Source organism: Hyposmocoma kahamanoa, unplaced genomic scaffold (assembly GCF_003589595.1).
Source record: "Hyposmocoma kahamanoa isolate Upper Pololo Valley unplaced genomic scaffold, ASM358959v1 63, whole genome shotgun sequence".
In the NCBI taxonomy this organism is placed as follows: Eukaryota; Metazoa; Arthropoda; class Insecta; order Lepidoptera; family Cosmopterigidae; genus Hyposmocoma; species Hyposmocoma kahamanoa.
Window position 1 is genome coordinate 14,408,646 of NW_020653851.1, and position 18,340 is coordinate 14,426,985.

The 18,340-nt window shown below is 33.2% G+C and overlaps 2 protein-coding genes across 3 annotated transcripts in view; one reads left to right on the forward strand and one right to left on the reverse strand.

Moving 5' to 3' along the window:
* LOC113229964 (facilitated trehalose transporter Tret1-like) overlaps positions 1–3,614 on the forward strand; it is a 19,432-nt gene extending 15,818 nt beyond the window's left edge. For both annotated transcript variants that reach the window (XM_026463661.1, XM_026463660.1), the window contains 2 exons: positions 1,341–2,102; positions 3,215–3,614. In XM_026463661.1, the coding sequence (XP_026319446.1) occupies positions 1,341–2,102; positions 3,215–3,403 (951 nt within the window). In that variant the 3' untranslated portion in view covers positions 3,404–3,614. The remainder of the gene's footprint in view (positions 1–1,340; positions 2,103–3,214) is intronic.
* LOC113229963 (myrosinase 1-like) lies at positions 3,501–17,125 on the reverse strand. Its single transcript, XM_026463658.1, has 7 exons — positions 16,893–17,125; positions 8,802–8,920; positions 8,049–8,624; positions 7,866–7,960; positions 7,302–7,607; positions 5,723–5,967; positions 3,501–3,757 (listed from the first exon to the last, which is right to left on the reverse strand). Exons 1-7 carry the CDS (start codon positions 16,940–16,942, stop codon positions 3,550–3,552), a joined length of 1,599 nt encoding a protein of 532 aa, XP_026319443.1. The 5' UTR covers positions 16,943–17,125; the 3' UTR covers positions 3,501–3,549.
* Positions 17,126–18,340: the final 1,215 nt, after the last annotated feature.

Sequence of the window (18,340 nt, forward strand, 5' to 3'; positions counted from 1 at the left end):
CTAATATTATAGTATACTTTCATGAATGAATTCAGGAATCAGGAAAAGTAAGGGCGTTTCCTAGAAAATGCATAATGAGGGAGATGAAGATGACAGGGGGTCCGTAGTTTCACACTAAAAACTATATTATATATATATATATATATTTAAGTAATTCCAAAAATAAAAACATTGTGTCAGATTGAAGCTTAAACGAATTTCGGTCCGTGTTTCAACCACCAGGGCCCCAATGCTGCAAATTTTTTTCGAAACCACGGGTCATAGTAATTCCACTGAGACTCCACTAAGATATATTGCAACTATGATAATATTTGGTATTCTGCTAAAATTTAGTTGCAGTCAGTGAAATGGCAATGATTGTCATCATTCATTCTGTCACTAATGATCACGATTAATGTTGCCTTACTAAAACTAAAATGGAAATTACTATGCATATCTTAATTTTTGTCTCGTTTAATCTGCAATTTAGTCTTCAAATTAAATATATATAATATTAGTAGACTACTACGTGCTATCGTAGAGCAGGATACCAAAACATTGCAATGGCAGTTGAATATTATTAGCCCGATGGCTAGCCATTTCTCTTAAGCTTTTAGCAGAATACCAAACGTGCAAATTTGTGTCAAAAACAACTGAGATGATTTCAAATTAGCATGGAATAACATTTTCTTAAACATTTGTAATTAATATACTCTACAAGCATTAAGTTAGGAGTGAATTATTATTCTTGTTTAATTGGAAACAAAAAACACACACACTAAACACTATAATATTAATAATTAATTATCGAAATAGAGACAATAAATCTAAAATTAATTATTTTTATTCGTAGTGGAATGGAAATATAAGTAATAACAAACACACATTATGCATTGCAAAGTGAAAATGTAAAGTAAAAAACTTCAGTGTTAATTTTGAACTATGCAATACCATTAAATGTGATAGTTCTGTATGATATAACATGTATTGCCTGACAATTTATCGTGCCAACTATTGTTCTCTGTATTATCAACTAGGTACTATATTACGCCGCAATGCATCGCCAATATAATGTAAAATTGTCTCTGCTAACTGAGAAGTGAGTTTTCACATAAATGGGCTTTGTTACTTTATCTCTATGATAATAGACATTATAATATGCATGCACGTGAACTATAATATAGCCCCGTATCAACGTACGTACGTCATTCTGAAGATAGGAGAACACTCACGACTGTAATCCTAATTATCTGCCTGTAACAGAATACTTGACATTGATCAGATCAATATCGATCATAGTCGTAATACTTACAAATAATCCTTTATCCATATAAGCTAACATTTCATCATTATTTTTTCAGGTCGGTATTCTTGCCCAGTACTGCATCGGCCCCTATGTGTCGATACAAGCCCTCGCCGGAATCAACTTGATCCTGCCCATTACGTTCGTACTTACATTCATTTTCCTACCTGAATCACCATACTTCTACTTGAAACAAGATCGCAGTGAGCGAGCAGAACGATCTCTCAGGAATTTGCGTTCCGGAGATATTAGAACTGAACTAAAAAATATAGAACTTAATGTTCAAGTAGACATGAAAAACAAGGGCACCTGGAGTGATTTGATCACAGAAGCTACAAACAGGAAAGCCTTGTGGCTTAGTATTGGAATATTTACCATACAGCAACTATGCGGTAGTGCAGCAGTGGTGGCATATGCGCAGACGATATTCTCAAAAACTGCAAACACCATTCAACCTCATCACCAGTCCATCGTACTCGGCTGCGTCCAAGTTGCTACTTGCACCGTTTCGGTCCTCCTTGTTGATAGGGTTGGAAGGAAACCTCTTCTACTACTCTCGGCTTTAGGAGTCGGTCTGATGAACGGCACAGTCGGAACATTCTTCTTCTTTCAAGATTACCAGAAAGCAAACGTTTCGAGTGTTGACTGGATTCCTATGGCAGCGCTGATAGTGTACATCGTATGTTACGCCATTGGTCTCTCGACGGTTCCCTACGTTATCATCGGTGAAATGTTCCCAACAAACGTGAAACTATACGCGTCTTGCATCGCGCATATCTACACTGGCATCGCCATGTTTACAGTCCAAAAACTATTTACGGTGCGTATTATTTACTTCTTAACTTATTTATAGAAATGATTATGAATTAAAGAGCTCTATGAATTAATTGAACCCATATTATTTGTAAATAAAAAATAGTTCGTCTATATAGTCGCGCTGCTAGGCAAAGACCTTCTCTCACTATGACAGGGCGTCGGCTGTAGTTCCGAAGCGAGTACAGACCGGCTTGGGAGCTTCACACACATCCTTAAACTGTTTTGCAGATATGTGCAGGTTTCCTCGGGATGTTTACCTTCACCGAAAAGCTCATAATAAATTTTAAATCATATTTTGCACATAAATCCCGAAAAATCAGAAGTTCACGCGCAGATTCGAACCTACGAACCTCTGCTAGACAGTTACCAAACATTAAGCTACCACGCCTTTTTTCATATATTAATTGTAATTATTATAATTAGAAATGGGTGTTTTTACGAAAAGCACTTAAAACAGTTTGCTTTTTAAAATAAGCACTTATGCACGCTTTTTAACTTAAGCGTAAGCATTGGTTAGTTCAATAATCTACTATTTGATTTTTTACAACGTGCTTTAGTTTCAAGTCCCGCCATTTATATTTCCTAAACAAATTAATTCGGAAACGTGAATAATATTATTATAAATAAAAATAAAGCCCATGTTTCACAAATACACTTAATACCTTTAGTGGTCTACCCTTGCTTTTCGCTATCAACGCAACGATGCAAGCTTTTTTTAACATAAAAGTCTATGCGCTTAAACGTTTTGCTCAACAGTTGTGTAAGTTCCAAAGTAAAAAGCGTTTAGAAAAGCACACTTTAAAAAAAGCATAACGTTTTAACGTTTAAAAAAATAAGCAGTTTTTTTTCCATCTCTAATTATAATAATGAATATGAAATATAAATATATATTACAAAATTATGAGAAATACATTTTCATCTGTTATATGAGTATTTTTCATAACGTAATAGAAAATGTAATAAAATTACATATTCATGCAATAAAAAAATACACAAAAATCTCACTTAGTTTTTTAAGCTTGATTTTGAACATTATGCTACGTGTATGAATATCGAAATCTCGAGTTCAATTCTTTATTTTTTTAGTTAATTAAAAATTAACCTTGGTCATTACAGGTCGTGGGACTACACTTTGGTTTCTACACAGTATTCTGGGGTTTTTCTGCGTTCTCTTTACTGGGACTTGTATACATGCTGTTAGCATTACCAGAAACAAAGGGCAAGTCGTTCGCGTGCATTCAAGCCGGACTCAAGAGAGACGTAGAACGTGACAACGCCAGCAAAGTTGTGACCGTCGAGTATTAACATAACCAAATTCTTCTCATTTAGCCTATGCTTAGTTTTAAGGGATAAAGTTGAATGAAACTAAATGTTACTTAAAATTATTGATAGTTTAACCTTAGCGTTGTACAGTTTTTATTTACAAAAAAAAGTATTGTACATGAGGTATTCTACAGTAGTCTGTACAAAATTGCTATGATGGGTAGCAGGGTCGGGACGGGGTTAGATACCCCGGAAAAGGCGCTGAAGTCTTCCGGGTCATAGTCCGCTGGTAAGCTTCTAGTGGAGATTACGGAGGAGTATAACTTAGCTGAATGCTTCGGCGTCCTTGTCTTATTGGGACTGTCAAAATCGACCAAGTACAGACCGAAGCGGGACCTGCAAATGCATTTACAAACATGACGAGTAAAATTATACCTTGAAAGTTTGTCTGACGATGTGTTTTATTTTACCGCTAGAACGAGCTAATTTTCGAATGCAAATGTAAATTTAACAATCTAATATGAGATCTTTAAAAAGAAATAAGATTTTCAGAAGTACAGTGAAATGTTAAATGTAAAAATCGTTTCAATAAGTGTGAAATCCTTGTAGGAGTTTATTGGAAAGGCAATAGAGAGCGCTCCACATAACACAACAAAGGCCTCTCAACAGAAGGCTACTCGACACAATGATAGCAATTTCTCTAAGCACTAACACTTTACGGCCCTTCAACGTCTGTCAATATCTGAATTTTGAATAACATATTCATTGCACGATATTGCCGAGCAATCTACATAATAGATCATAAAAACGTTACGTATAAAATCGTACATCAAGGAATATTTACGTGAGAAAAAGATTACGCATGTTAGGTAGAAAACGTGTATGTTTTAAATATAACGTAGTGAACTCTTGGGAAATCATACACAACAATGAATTTTCCGTAAAATAAGTATATAAACAACACAGTGTTGTTTATATACTTATTTAAATGTTTTTATGGTATTTTCTTGTAGGGTGTTAGAGCATAATGCAATTTACATATTAGTAGGCGAATAAGGAAAGTGAGTATTGGAACATCCTTAGCGACATTCATAATTATCTGCTCGAGTGAATTATTTGGATTTAATTTTATAAAGTAAATGTATAGATGGTTGTTCCGAGAAAATTAAACGATATAATTTCAGGCAAAAGATAGTAGTAGCCATGAAAATGTCCTTGCCTCACTTCGCTTTTGTTTGGATTTTATTCTGCGGTTAACTAGTTATAACTTATAGGAAGTGGTCAAGTAACTCGTACAGAACAAAATTGTAATCAGACCTATAAGTGTACACGAAGACGAAAATTTGTTATATTCTGTAAACGTCCAAAAATGATACGAAGATAAATTGTTACTTAACCTAAAATATCTAAAATTTGTAGTATTATTTATTGACATCCTTATATGTTTTTGTGAAACAACAATGCCATCTTCAAGGCGTTGGCTAAATTTGAAAACTGTCTGACTCCGTTTTTGGACGAAATCCCATTTTTACTCTTCAAGTGCAATATTGGGCAATTAAAGCTTAGAAAATAATTTGTACACATTTTTTAGTTATAAAGTAATAGTCATAGATTGTCATATAATTATTTCTAATAATTCTGTTTTTTGTGCCAACAGTCAACATCAATGGCGGTTACGACATTTATAAATTTAGCCGACGAAGTAATATTTCCAAATCCATTCAATCGCCTTTAGCAATGAATTGGACGATTCTAAAGCAATCAACCCTATTCATTTTCATAACTAAGAAATGGTGTACTTCTTAATTTTACATTTATTAGTTACTACGCCATCTAGGAAAAATGTGGAAAAGTACGCTCTAAATTGTGCGAACATTTCTCTCAAAATGTAGAGATGGCGTCATTGCGAGACAGGAACGCTTCAACAGTGTATAGCAACTTTGTATTTGGGCTCATATTATTCGTTTTGACGAGGACTTCCATATTATGTATGCTTTTCAGTTACCGTTGAGAAAACCACGATAATGAACACAGCGAAAGCGGAGCAAACTTTAGAGGTCGATTTTTATTTGATAAAAAAGTTACACGGTTCAAAATTATTTATCATCATAACATAATACATTCTTTATTGCGCCAAATAAATACAACAGAAATATTAGATTAACAGAAAGCAAGCAAAGGTGGACTTATCTCAAAAAGAAATCTCTTCCGTCGGCTGTAAGAGGTTATGAAAGAAATATAATAAACTACATAAATTTAAAAACAAATTAATTTACGTATTAATTTTTTTTAAATAAAATAAAAGTTGGAGCTTTCTCCAAATACAGGCTTAGAGCTAGAAATGGCAAAAACCAGACTTACCTAAAGCCATCATCCCATTCAAAATTATCCATTAAACTCCATGCAAAATAGCCCGCCACGTTACTGCGATCCTCGTGTATGGCGTGTAATAGAGCATTCAAATAATGCTTGTAATAGGAACATCTTGCCGTGTCTGCTACGCCATCAAAATCAGCGAAACCATTCTCTGTTACTATTATAGGAACATTGATTGCATAGTTCTTAGTCACCCATTGAAGAAGACGTCGAAAGCCGACGGGTACAACCTGGAAATTGATGAATTAACATTAAGTTACAAGGCAACGTATGGAAACGTAAGTAGATCATCAGATTGGCCTAACGTACAAATTAGGAACGTCATTCGCATGTCTTCAGTAAGTTAGGAACCTTTTATGACATGCAATTTTCCTCACGATGTTTTCTTGCATCTACAACAGAGGCTCCCAAACTTTTTTGTCTGGTAGACCACGTATCAATTTCTTCTGTATTGCGTAGATCCCCTGCCTTTCTAATATTGATTTTTTATACAAATTCATCAACTACAAATATATGTTCGATAGTTGCAGAGCTAGCGAGGAACGATATAAAAAAAATGATGTTGTCAAAGTCAAATAATTATTTATTCCATAGGTAAAATGTTTGCATTTGAAAAGGTCATTTTTAAGCTACTACAGTTTTATACATTTGTCTAACAGAATGTATTATCTGTAAAATGTTTAAGTGCTTCATGGGTAATTTATGTCTATTATAAGAAAGTATATTATAGGTTTACATAGATACTAAACGGATTTCCAATCTCGTGGACTCCCATTAACGTCTCATGCATAGCCTATTTTCTTTTTCCGCTGACATAGTAGCTTGGAGTAGAACCACTAAGTTGCAGTGGAATGGGTCGAGGCGTGGCACTTTGGGAATTCAATCAAGTAATTCATAATAATACGTATTCCCTAGTTTAGGCTAACTTTCTTTACTTTGATATAACGTTTGGTATAATTTTACTTTACAATTTTTAATTGCATATGAAAATCATTTGTTCGAATAGCTATTTGTATAAAAATAATTTGGCATAATTGTCATATTGTTCCACATAAAAGTTATTTTCATTGTATTTTCACTTCGCATATATTATATTTGTTCTAATATATTTTTAAAAAACAAGTACCAAGCTGAAAGCCAACAAGCTACTGCTTGCTTATTTGCATGCATATTTGCTTGTAAGGAATCGATAGATTAAAAAACGTCCAGTCTACAGCACATAATGCTTGACACTTCAGATTTCCGCTCCTGTAGTAGACTTGAATTAAAGATTAACTGTTACTGGGCGTACTCTTAACCCTGTTTACAAAGTCGTCAAACGTAGACGTCGAATCAAAATTAGTGCCTCTATGAACGTGGGTAAATATAAAACCCTGTGAATGAATAGACACGTTACTGAGTAACGGATTTATTCAATAGAACCTCAAGATTATTTACTACCTACTTTGAAAATTCTAAGCATCGTCGTATTTTCATATCTCTACAGAAATAATCTTACACTGTTATCAATTACAAACACAAGAAAAATATTTTAAGTACTTTATCTTTCTGAGTGTCATCTCACCTTCAACCAATCCGAAGATGACTTCGAAGGCCAACAAGGATCTTGGACTCTGACAATTCCAACATCATTCTCGTGAGACGGTATTGCTCCAACTTCTTTGTCAGCCATACTTAATAAGTAACTAGTGTAATGATTCAACCCAAAGAAATCGGCCGTGCCTTTTATGAACTGTACTTCTTCAGGACTAAATTTTGGTAAACGAGAACGACTGTAATTTTGCTTCAAGCTTTTATCGTCAACAAGTTTAATCAACTCTGGCGGATAATTGCCCTCTGCTGAGTATACTGGATGAGCATACCATCCCGTCTGAAAAGCAAAAAATCCGAAAATTAACCATTGTCATTCAGACAAAAGTGATTTCATTCTCTTTTGTAGACTACAATTTGTCTCGCTTTGTATGAATGTCAAGCACAATTTAATATAATTTGCATTTCAAACTTTTACATACAAGAATAACGTATAGTTTTCACTTTAACAGCTTCTTTATACTTGTAATATTGCCATTATATTGTTTGCTTATGGTTTTTTTTTTACAATAGGTATTTAGAATATCGCAAAACTTACATGAGTCTTCAGATAGAGTTCAGCCGCCTCACGATCTTCTGTCGAATTCGTTTTGGGTATAGCCCAATTCGAGTCTAAGGACATACCGATTTTACCTGTAACATTCAGGAAGGCGTATTAAATTCAACACCCGCTCTTCATACCCATTGATTTTGAAGAAAAAAAAAGGAAGAGTAGTTTTACCTCCGTACACAGGACGATATTGTTTATCGAAGAGATGATAGACGTTAGCATGGGCCTTCAAAAGGTTATGAGTACAGAGATACTCAGCAATGCCGTGTCGGTTCAACGCCGGCGCACGGTACGTGCCTCCATAACCTTCCAAACATGTCTGCATGGGCTCGTTGAACGTTACCCAATACTTCACTTTGTCCGCAAAGTTTTTAAACAAAATGTTAGCGTAATCAGTATAGTAGTCAACTATGTGTGCATTTGTCCATCCTCCAATGTCTTGCAATTTCTGAGGCAGATCCCAATGGTAAATAGAGACCATTGGTGTTACATTGTATTTTTGTAGCTCGTCGATAAGATTACGATAATATTGGATGCCTAGTGCATTCACTTTGTTGGCAAAACCTGTTGGCAATACTCTTGGCCAGGCGATGGAAAACCTATATACGTCGACCCCTAATTCGTGTATCATTTCTGCATCTCTCTTGTACAGATGATACGAATCCGCCGCGACGTCGGGATTTGTATGATCCTTTACGAATTCGGGGTGTGTGTGAATTAAGTGATCCCAAATACTTTCTGATTTTCCTGCAAAAAAATATGTTTGTTATATTTTCAGCTACAACAAACTGCAAGATGGTATAAAAATTTTTTTTTAATTCGATAGGTTATGAAAATTTTTAAAAATGTATCGAAAAGATACCGCATGTTCTAGCATAAAATGTTGAGTGTATGATTTAAGAATATTGATCAAATTAAAATGACCATCTAGGTTCCATGCTCCTTCTATTTGCGCAGCAGCCGTTGATACTCCAAAAATGAACTCCTTTGGGAACGTGTAGTTGCTCTTCCCTCCACCTCCTATATCTATGCGTTCAGCGTTTCTGAAATTTATTATCACATAGTATTAATTGACATCACGCACACAAGTTGTTTTCAATAATAGCATAGATATTATAAAGTTAAAGTTAGTTGTCCGCCCGGTGTACAGACGCTCACGTGCGCACAATCTCGCGCAGCACACAAGTTGCACAATGCGTTTTCGTTCGGTGTTTAAATTAGTTAGTTAAGCACATAAAGTTTATGTCACATTTTAGGAACCCTGTGAAGCAAGTCAATTTTCCCACTGTCCAATGTTAAAGGTGCCATACCTGCCGTTTTTTTTACATTTACGTTTACAATAATCGTATTAGTTTTCGTCAAGAATTAACAACTAAATCTACAAGAGTGTACCAAAGCACAATTTATTACAAAAATATACATAGTTTTAAACATTAATGATTCAACAATAATAAAACCATTCCCACAATATTATTACACGACAACAAACATATTATCCCATTTATCATGACAAACAAGCAAAATACATATATAATCTTTATTTATGAGGCTTATAAGATAACTATCACTGAGACTGCCTGAAAAACTCAAACCGTAGCGTAAACAAAAAAGAACTAGCTATAGCAAACTGGCTAACCTGAGTACCAAACTATTCACAAAAACTAGACAAACAGGTTTAAAAATTATCTTTTGGAATGGTATTCTAAAACTTTAGTAACTTTAGCATTTTAAGAAACTTCATGCAATATTTTCCGTATCAACTTTTGGATAGTTGTCTTATCTATTTGAGCAGAAAGTTGATTTTTTTTAAATTCGAGTTAGAGATTTCTGCAAGTTTTATTTACGATTTCTTTAACATCCTGTTTATTATTTATTTGGACACGGTATATGACATGAGATAAAACATTGCAAAGCGTAATAATAATTGCCAAGATTATCTGTTCGTGTTTACCTTAAATAATAATATGTCCATAAAATTTTCTTGGAACAATAAAATAATAATGTAAAATAATAATAATGTATAACTACAACCATACGGGTATGCACTATTTGACAAATATCATCTTTTAGTCTTTTGATATTTACTTAATGTTCATATTATAAGTGGAGATACATAGTCTCTACCTACCATGCGGGTGGTGTTACCTATGGACCTATACATGAGTTTGTACACACGTATTCAATTTGAGATATCTCTGAAAAGCACTCGTAATCGCAAAAAATCATAGAGCAGAGGTTCCCAAACTTCTTCGTCTTGTGGACCACGCACGTGCCCACGTCTTCTGATTTGCTTAGATCCACTGCGTTTGTTATATAGATTTTTTTTTAGAAATTTATCAACTTCAAATGTATGTTTGACAGTGCTAGGGAGAATGTTTATAAAAAAAATGATATTAAATTTTATACATTTATCGAAACGAATATCTTGTTTGTTGTGATATGTTCAAGAACTTCATATGTAATTTATATGTTTACTATAAGAAAATATTATGTAAGTGGATAGATACTATCTGTGTAATGTGGATTATTGCATTTACGGAAATCCAAAATGTTTGGTCTCGTGGTACCCGTTTTACGTTTATGCACCTCTTTTGTTTTCGCTGATATGGACCCGTAGTAGGTCAAGACAAACACCCGGGGGTCAATATACACCACTTTGGGAATCATCGAATTAGAGCATTCTTAGACATACACGTGCAACAATATAGGAACGATATGGGTAGGAATCTACCTATATATCGCACGTTAAAATTAATACCGTCCCTGAACGAAATGAAGGTTTCTGATAATAAGTTTAAATTAGAAAAAAATGAGATTATTGTTTAGCGACGGGGTTGCTTTCAATGTGTGATGTACATACACTCGTATGAAAATGTGTCGATGTCAAATCGCAACAGAACGAAATAAAATCGTAATTTTCATACCAAATTGATTAATATTTAATACCTATTAATATTTCGGAAAATTACAGTGGACAGCATTGACCTGACAGCAAATCAAACTTGAACTATGTATTATTTTTTCATAGTATAATTAAGACGAACAGTGTAACTCCATACAAACGTAGCAAAACAGCTTGTATTGTGTACACGCCCACCACGCGCCCGTGTACAGACGCTCACGTGAGCACAATCTCGCACAGCACTCAAGTTGCACAATGCGTTTTCGTTCGGTGTTTAAATTATTTGAAATATTTTTAAATATTATAATTATTTATTTACAAAGGTAATAATATAAATGTTTATACATAACTAGCATTTCATTTGTATTTGATGATCATACTCCATAACCGACATTCTAATCCGCGATGCTGATATAGAAATATCTACTTTTATGTAATTATTGCATTTAACAAAGGTTAAACAGGCGGGATTGCACTAGTTGTCTTATTATTAAACTATGGTTTTTATCGTAAGCGGCATACAGCTGAATTTAAATCTTAAATATCAAGCAGGACGAGCTCATGGCCCTGTACTGAATTTTGACAAAAACCTTCTAGTTTTTGTTAGTAAAAACATATTATTGTCCAATATCATAAAAAAAATGTCCTATTTATATATCCAATTATACTAGATATTTACTCAACCAAAGTTTTAATACAACAGCATAGATGGTTCCTCATAAATCGTGCATAAACAATTTATGTGTCACAATAACTTACTATTAGTGGCATTACGCTTTATTTAACAACATTATGCACTTAACGCTCAGCTGACGTCCAATTCAGGGCCACCAACCATGCCCAGGTGGCATTAGATTGAACATTGAACTAGGCCCATTTCGCAATTAATAACCGAGAGTCCGATTTGAAACTCGTTCGACATCGTTAAGATTGTAAAATTAAATTGCTCTTAGGTTTGTTACATTGCTGTTTAAGCGTGAAAGTATTACTAGCGTTACATTACATTGTTCTCTCGCTCGCTACTTGCGATATATTTATGTCTCATGTGCTATTTTTTCTTCTATTTGTACTACTCCGGCACCTGTTTCAATAGTGGTAAAGAAAAACATACAAGCATCAATGCAAAGTAACTTTAATAAACATAAAGCAATAAATTCATAACTACGAAGTCAAAATTATTGTGATTAACAAAAAAATCAACTTAGAACGATAAAAATACCTATTATCTTATTATAGCCGTTTTTTTGCAATTAATGTCTTGCAAATAGCGAGTAGATATTTTTTTCTAAATATTTATCGCATAATCAAATTATTGATCCCCTAAAGTGTCTGTGTACGGTCACCACACTAGTTTCAATGAATGGGTCATACATACGAAACCAGCAAATTGTTATTTTAAACACGTCTTATTTTTTATTTTCGGCCAGAATAATAATATTTTTTATTTATCAAATAAGAACATTTTATATTTGATGTATACATGATACATATACATGACAAAGTTTCGTACTAGTTTAGAAAACTATTACGAAACTTTGTCAATGGAAATGTAGAACAAATATACATATTATTATATGTTTAATTATACGTCTACATAACATATCATATAATTATTATATTATACAAATTTCAAAGCGGATAACCCCACTGTCGCCGAACCTTGCAGTGTGCTCTTCACGGTGGTATCACCGCCTATGTGTAAAACCCCCTGAGATTATAGTGCTAATTAAAATTTTAATAAATCCATTATTGCAACTTATGATATAATCATTGTTAAAAATTTGAACATTGTTACAACAACACCACTCATATGTAATAAAAGTAATAATTTACAAATTTGAGAAAAAGTTTTTTTTTAGAACAATAAAATTTAACATTTATTTATGTTTGATAAGTTGTCTGTGTGTATTTTTTATGCCAAAGACAGCGTTACCATATAATACATTATATTTTGAACCCTAAACTAGTTTTCAATTGGATATTCTTTGCGATATTCTAGTCGTACAATATAAGCCAGTTATGTACATTCAAAATTACCTGACCTTGTTATCTGTCACTTTAAGATTATAACTCGCTCATTAGTCCTAAGAAGCCTTGTTAAACCTTGCTACGCAAATTGGGACCTTGCTCCTTAGGTCACACAGTTTGCTAAGTGAAAGTGTACTCTCGAAAGGTTGTTCTATACGTATCATGAATTGCAAAAAAATCTTAGATGCCAATCTAAAAAGAAACATATATTTTCTTGAAAGTGAAATCGGTTCTCGTAATTACGATCCCTATATATATTATGTGTAAACAATAAGTAAATAAAAAATATTATGCAATAGATATAGATAGACGTAGTTAGAGGTATAATTTATTTTACCACTTTCCCCTTCAGTTATTTGAAACAAAGATTTTTTATCTTCACAGATACATCGATAGTTAATGATATTGATACGTTATTGTCACATGTGTGCAAAAGTGTAACTGATTCTGTTTAATACGATCTCGTTGATGTCGTTCTATTACGACGATTCGATCGATGATGTTCGTCTTTAGCAAAATAAATTATAAGTGATCGGAACAAATCAGAAGACACTTAATTTTATTGAAATGTTAATTAATCTCTAATATTTAAAGTTTTTAGCACAATCACGAACCTTATCGGAATGCAAATAAAAATGCTAAAGTCATTGTCACAGCCCTTATATCCGTGAGGAAATCCTTGTAAATGACAATACTTTAATGTTAGGTTAACGGATAACAAATCGAAAAAGTTGATTGTTAAATTACTGACACTGAGGTCACTAGGTAACGAAAATTACGTATTATTTCTTAATTAGCAGGGTGTCGGTGAATTTTTTTTATATAATATCAAGTGACGGGACGAACAAGTCGTACGCCTGCAGGGCTACTCGCCTGTCCATAACAGTTGCAGTATCACTCCCGAGCTTTAAATCGCAAAGATCTGAGGGGCACTGCCACAGCGCCTGCCACCCTGAGACATAAGTTATATTATTATATTAAGTCCTATGTGCCTGTAATTTCACCAGCACCCTTACCCTTCAAAACCGGAACACAGCAATGCTGACATTACTGCTTGGCGGCAAAAATAGATAAGGTGGCAATACTTCCCTAGACGAACTCTTTCGGAAGGAGCTCTACTGCTACTATAGGTAGTGAGTAGGTAAGTTTGCAACCGTTCTTGTCGTAATCTACATAGAATGGCTTGTCATACTCTTAACCCTTTACTAGTTTACTAGCTAATGTTATGATTTTCAAAATCCTCTGATATGCATAATAAATATCATTTCTTTCCTATATGTCTGGCGCGCCTTGAGCAACAATCGACAAGTACCTTACGCCAATTGGCAAATTTTTTCAACGGCAATCTTCTTTTCTTTCGACGGCAAACATTAAAGTGTATGCCATCGACACGAAGAGAAGAAGAATAAGAAGCGACAGATAAAGTGATTAACACAAGAATTCAGATAATAGATGTCCTTTTATTTAATGATTCCTGAGAAAAAGTGCAAGGCTGGAAAACATAGTAGCCGCAACTAGGACCGCATTATTACGCAATTTTCCACTATAAATAATTAATGTTTGATTTTGTTTTATTACAGCACAGTCATTAAGGCACAATTACAATGCGGCGGAGATATTAAAACTGAATAGAGTTAACCTCATTCTCTCACTAATGAGCAGAGCCGGTTTTAGATTAAAGTAAAAAATAAACAATATGGCACACGCCGTTGTCATTATTTAATATTCAAAAAAAAACGTGCAGGATACACAATTTATATGTAAATTATTTTAATATTTTTAATTTTTTTGTTTCGAGAATCTAGATTTAAAACAATGACTTATTTTTTTTAATTATAATTATTGCCATTTTGTGTAATAAAACTATAGAGTGAAAAAAATCACTATCTATATCTATATCTATACGAACAGTATATTACGTAAAATGAAAATCGCAAATACGGCATACATATGGAATCCTGCTTATAATTATTTCTTTCTTTTTGTACACACTTCATACTCTCCTTTCTTGTTGTTTTGGTCAAAAACAACTTATACAAAAAAGAACTATAAGTGAACTATGGACGAAATTGCTAAATAACAATACTGTCTAAACACGTTTCACTGTTTCTTTACTTGTCAATAAAATTACACCATTTACTGCAATTTTTTTTTACTTTTTAAATTACAAACGCTTATATAATTCGTTTCATTACTATGAACTATTTCCATTCAATACTACGGAACTAATTGAATTACACAATTTGAAAAAAAAATGCCATACAATGCTTCGTAAATGTATGATAAATAGTGTGCTATGCGATTTAAGAATATATCATCACCTTTATAGTTTTCTTTCAAAATGTTTGAGTTACGTCATATCCCTAATCGAGCCCCTTGTCTATCCAATTTCTCACTTGATCTACCAACACATCAACGCAAAGTAGTCTTGTTGAACGTAGGTTACAAAAAAAGGGTTTACCACAATTGCCATGTTTAAGCAAAGCTGCAATTTATATAAAACTCTGCTATCATAAAAAGTAACTTAAGGATAATCAAAGTGTTGTACGCTGTATTTATTGCTTAGCTATTTATTGTTGTATACGATAGTAATATAAAAGTAACAAGGCAATAAAATTATACAAAATTTTGTCAAAATATTTGCAAAATCTTTTTAGGATATCCACACCAACATATATACTAGCTCTCAACTTTTCGTATACTGTAATTTAGAGATATGTCCGCAGTAACTATCTGCCATTATAATACAACGACGAAACTAATTTAGCGTCTCTACGTTTCTCCCAGTCGTCATTATTACCACGTTTATTATTTTTGCTGAATTCTTTTAAACAATACACCTTCATTCGACGTCTGTAAACTGCTATACAAATTGTAACTTTTGTAATCTGCTAATTTGGAGGTTATGTAAATTTATGCCACTTTCAATAAGACTTTTCACACACAATCTTTAGGTGTTACTCACATGAATAATATAGTTACATATTGAAAAAACCATGAAGTACCTATTATTTTTAGATTCGATATTAATTTGATAATATAAATGAAAACAAACACATCATTTTCACGTGTTAAGCCATTATTTTCAATTAATATTAATATTATATTAAGATTAATATTAAATTAATATTATATTAATATTAAGGCGTGAGAGAAAAATACGCCAAATGACTTAATCACCCAAGGGGATGTATCCTCAATTATATATGGCTAAGGTATTCCGAGTCTCCTGCTCTAGAGAACACACCTAAATAATTAATGTAATTATGGAGCAGAGAGTGTTTATACTTACCAGATATGAATCTGGAACCACTTCGAGTTTGCTGATAATAGAATACAATTGTGTGAAAAAACGTTTATCTATTTCAACACTTACATATCTCTCAATATTATCATATTAATAATTATTTGTAGAAAAATTGGAAACTTTTTGGCAAAACGAATCACTTGAGTCCAAACACGAGGTAACTGTTGTACACTGTTGAGGAGTTCCTCTGATCTGTCTGTCATTTTAGTTATCAGACCACCTCTAGACCACCATTATTTTAATTGGAATCACACCTATGTGCCAAGTTTTATAGAAAACGATCGTATTGGAAAGTGAGTGAAACTACATGAACCGGATTAATTCCCTAATTTGCCATCCTTCGAGGTGGAATATGTTCTTCAAATTTGAATGCGACCATTACAGAGGTACCCATTTTCCAACAAAAAAAAAATTATCAAAATCCGGTTCACAAATGTCGGCAAAAACGAGTAACATATACACAAAACAAGAGACGAATTGAGAACCTCCTCCTTTTTTAAGTCGATTAAATAATACCTGCTTAAAATATATTTGATATAAAATATCTATAAAATATTTATTTTTGTGATTCACTCACGTCAAAGTTTTCAATATAAAACGTACATTGACGTCCAAGTTTTTAATGCAATACTCCAAATTCATTGTTATTTAAATAATTACCCTTTATCTGTTGTTTATTTACTAACAGTGTAATATGCACGAATTAATGCTATTTTTTATATAAGGGTACTGTTTAATATAATGATTATATAATAAATAATCACCTAAGATAACTTACCCCTTCCAACAGGAGACAGCCAAAAATATTAACACAAAATATTTCTCCATATCGAAACTTACACTAACAATTATTATTTATAAATATTTAAAAAAGTATATGTCACTTATAAATATCACTGTTGAAATATAAATTTTTTTTAATCTAATTAAATTGTACTAGATTTGTATTCATGGCTACTATGTTAGGTCTTAGGAAAGGAACATTGGGAGGCTTGCTCAAGAGTTGAAGGTTGTTGCGTTTGAAGTACGTGCAGCTCGTGCGCCAAGACACCGCGCACTGTGCGTCTGCGAATGTGTCAGTCTACGAACACTTTAAATCACAATAGCAACTTGACAAAGCAACCAATTCAACCTAAACCATTGATAAGAGGCCTTATGTCGCATCCCAGGTGCTATATAGCTATAAATATCAATGCACCAATTTTTATGATAAAGACAATTAATTTAATGTTACTTAATGTCGATGGAGACCCTATAACTACAGAATCATTTCCATTTACTTCAAAATGTTTACTTTTAATTATCAAACTTTATCAATTGGCTTTCAAAGTTTAGAAAATTTATAGTATTTAGAAAATGAAGCATAGTGATAACTGCAATGTTAAGTATTTTTGTATTAAAGATATCAGCATCATCATCATCAATACATGCGAATAAAATGCGAGTTGGGGACTTCACACATTTTCCGAGGGTTATGGACCTTCTTCGACGTATGACGTATTAAATATGTGGTACTATGTTAATACATTAAACTAGGTTTGGTTAGTTCGAGGCTCTGTAAATTATTTAGTGCATTTTATATAAATATTTAACGTTCCTTGGCGAGATATATTTATAGTCCGTTGTTTAGATAAATATAACCTTTGATAAAACAATTATAGTAAAATGAAATCGAAAGTATCGTCAGCTATTAGAGTATTATCAGCTGTTTGCTATCTTCGGTTCTTATACCTTAATATAAAAACAATCCAATTTTCAGATGCTTACGTTTTAATTTTTGAAGTCGTAAATCCAAAATCGTCGTTAATATATTCATCGTTTTTCTTTTATGATACCAAGCGACGGGACAAACAAGTCGTGCGCCTGGTGATAAGCGACATGCCTGTCTATAACATTTTGACATTGGACACTGGTTAAAATTTCATTTATGTAACTTCGGATATAATTAATATAACCAATATGTAATATAATTAGTAATGTGATGTAATTCTGTGTATTATAACTATTATAGACTACGTTGTCTGATATGAATAAATGAATTTGAATTTTGAATTTGAACAACGGTTGCGTGCCGATCAGGGCTTTAAACCACAAAAATCTGAGGTGCCTTTTTTATCACTGGGAAACGCGTCATCCTCTCCGAGTGGTATCACTCGGCTCGAGGGAGCAGCGAGCGGTTATGTGGGACTTTTGGGCGGTAGTCCCGTTCCAACTAAAATCCAGCGG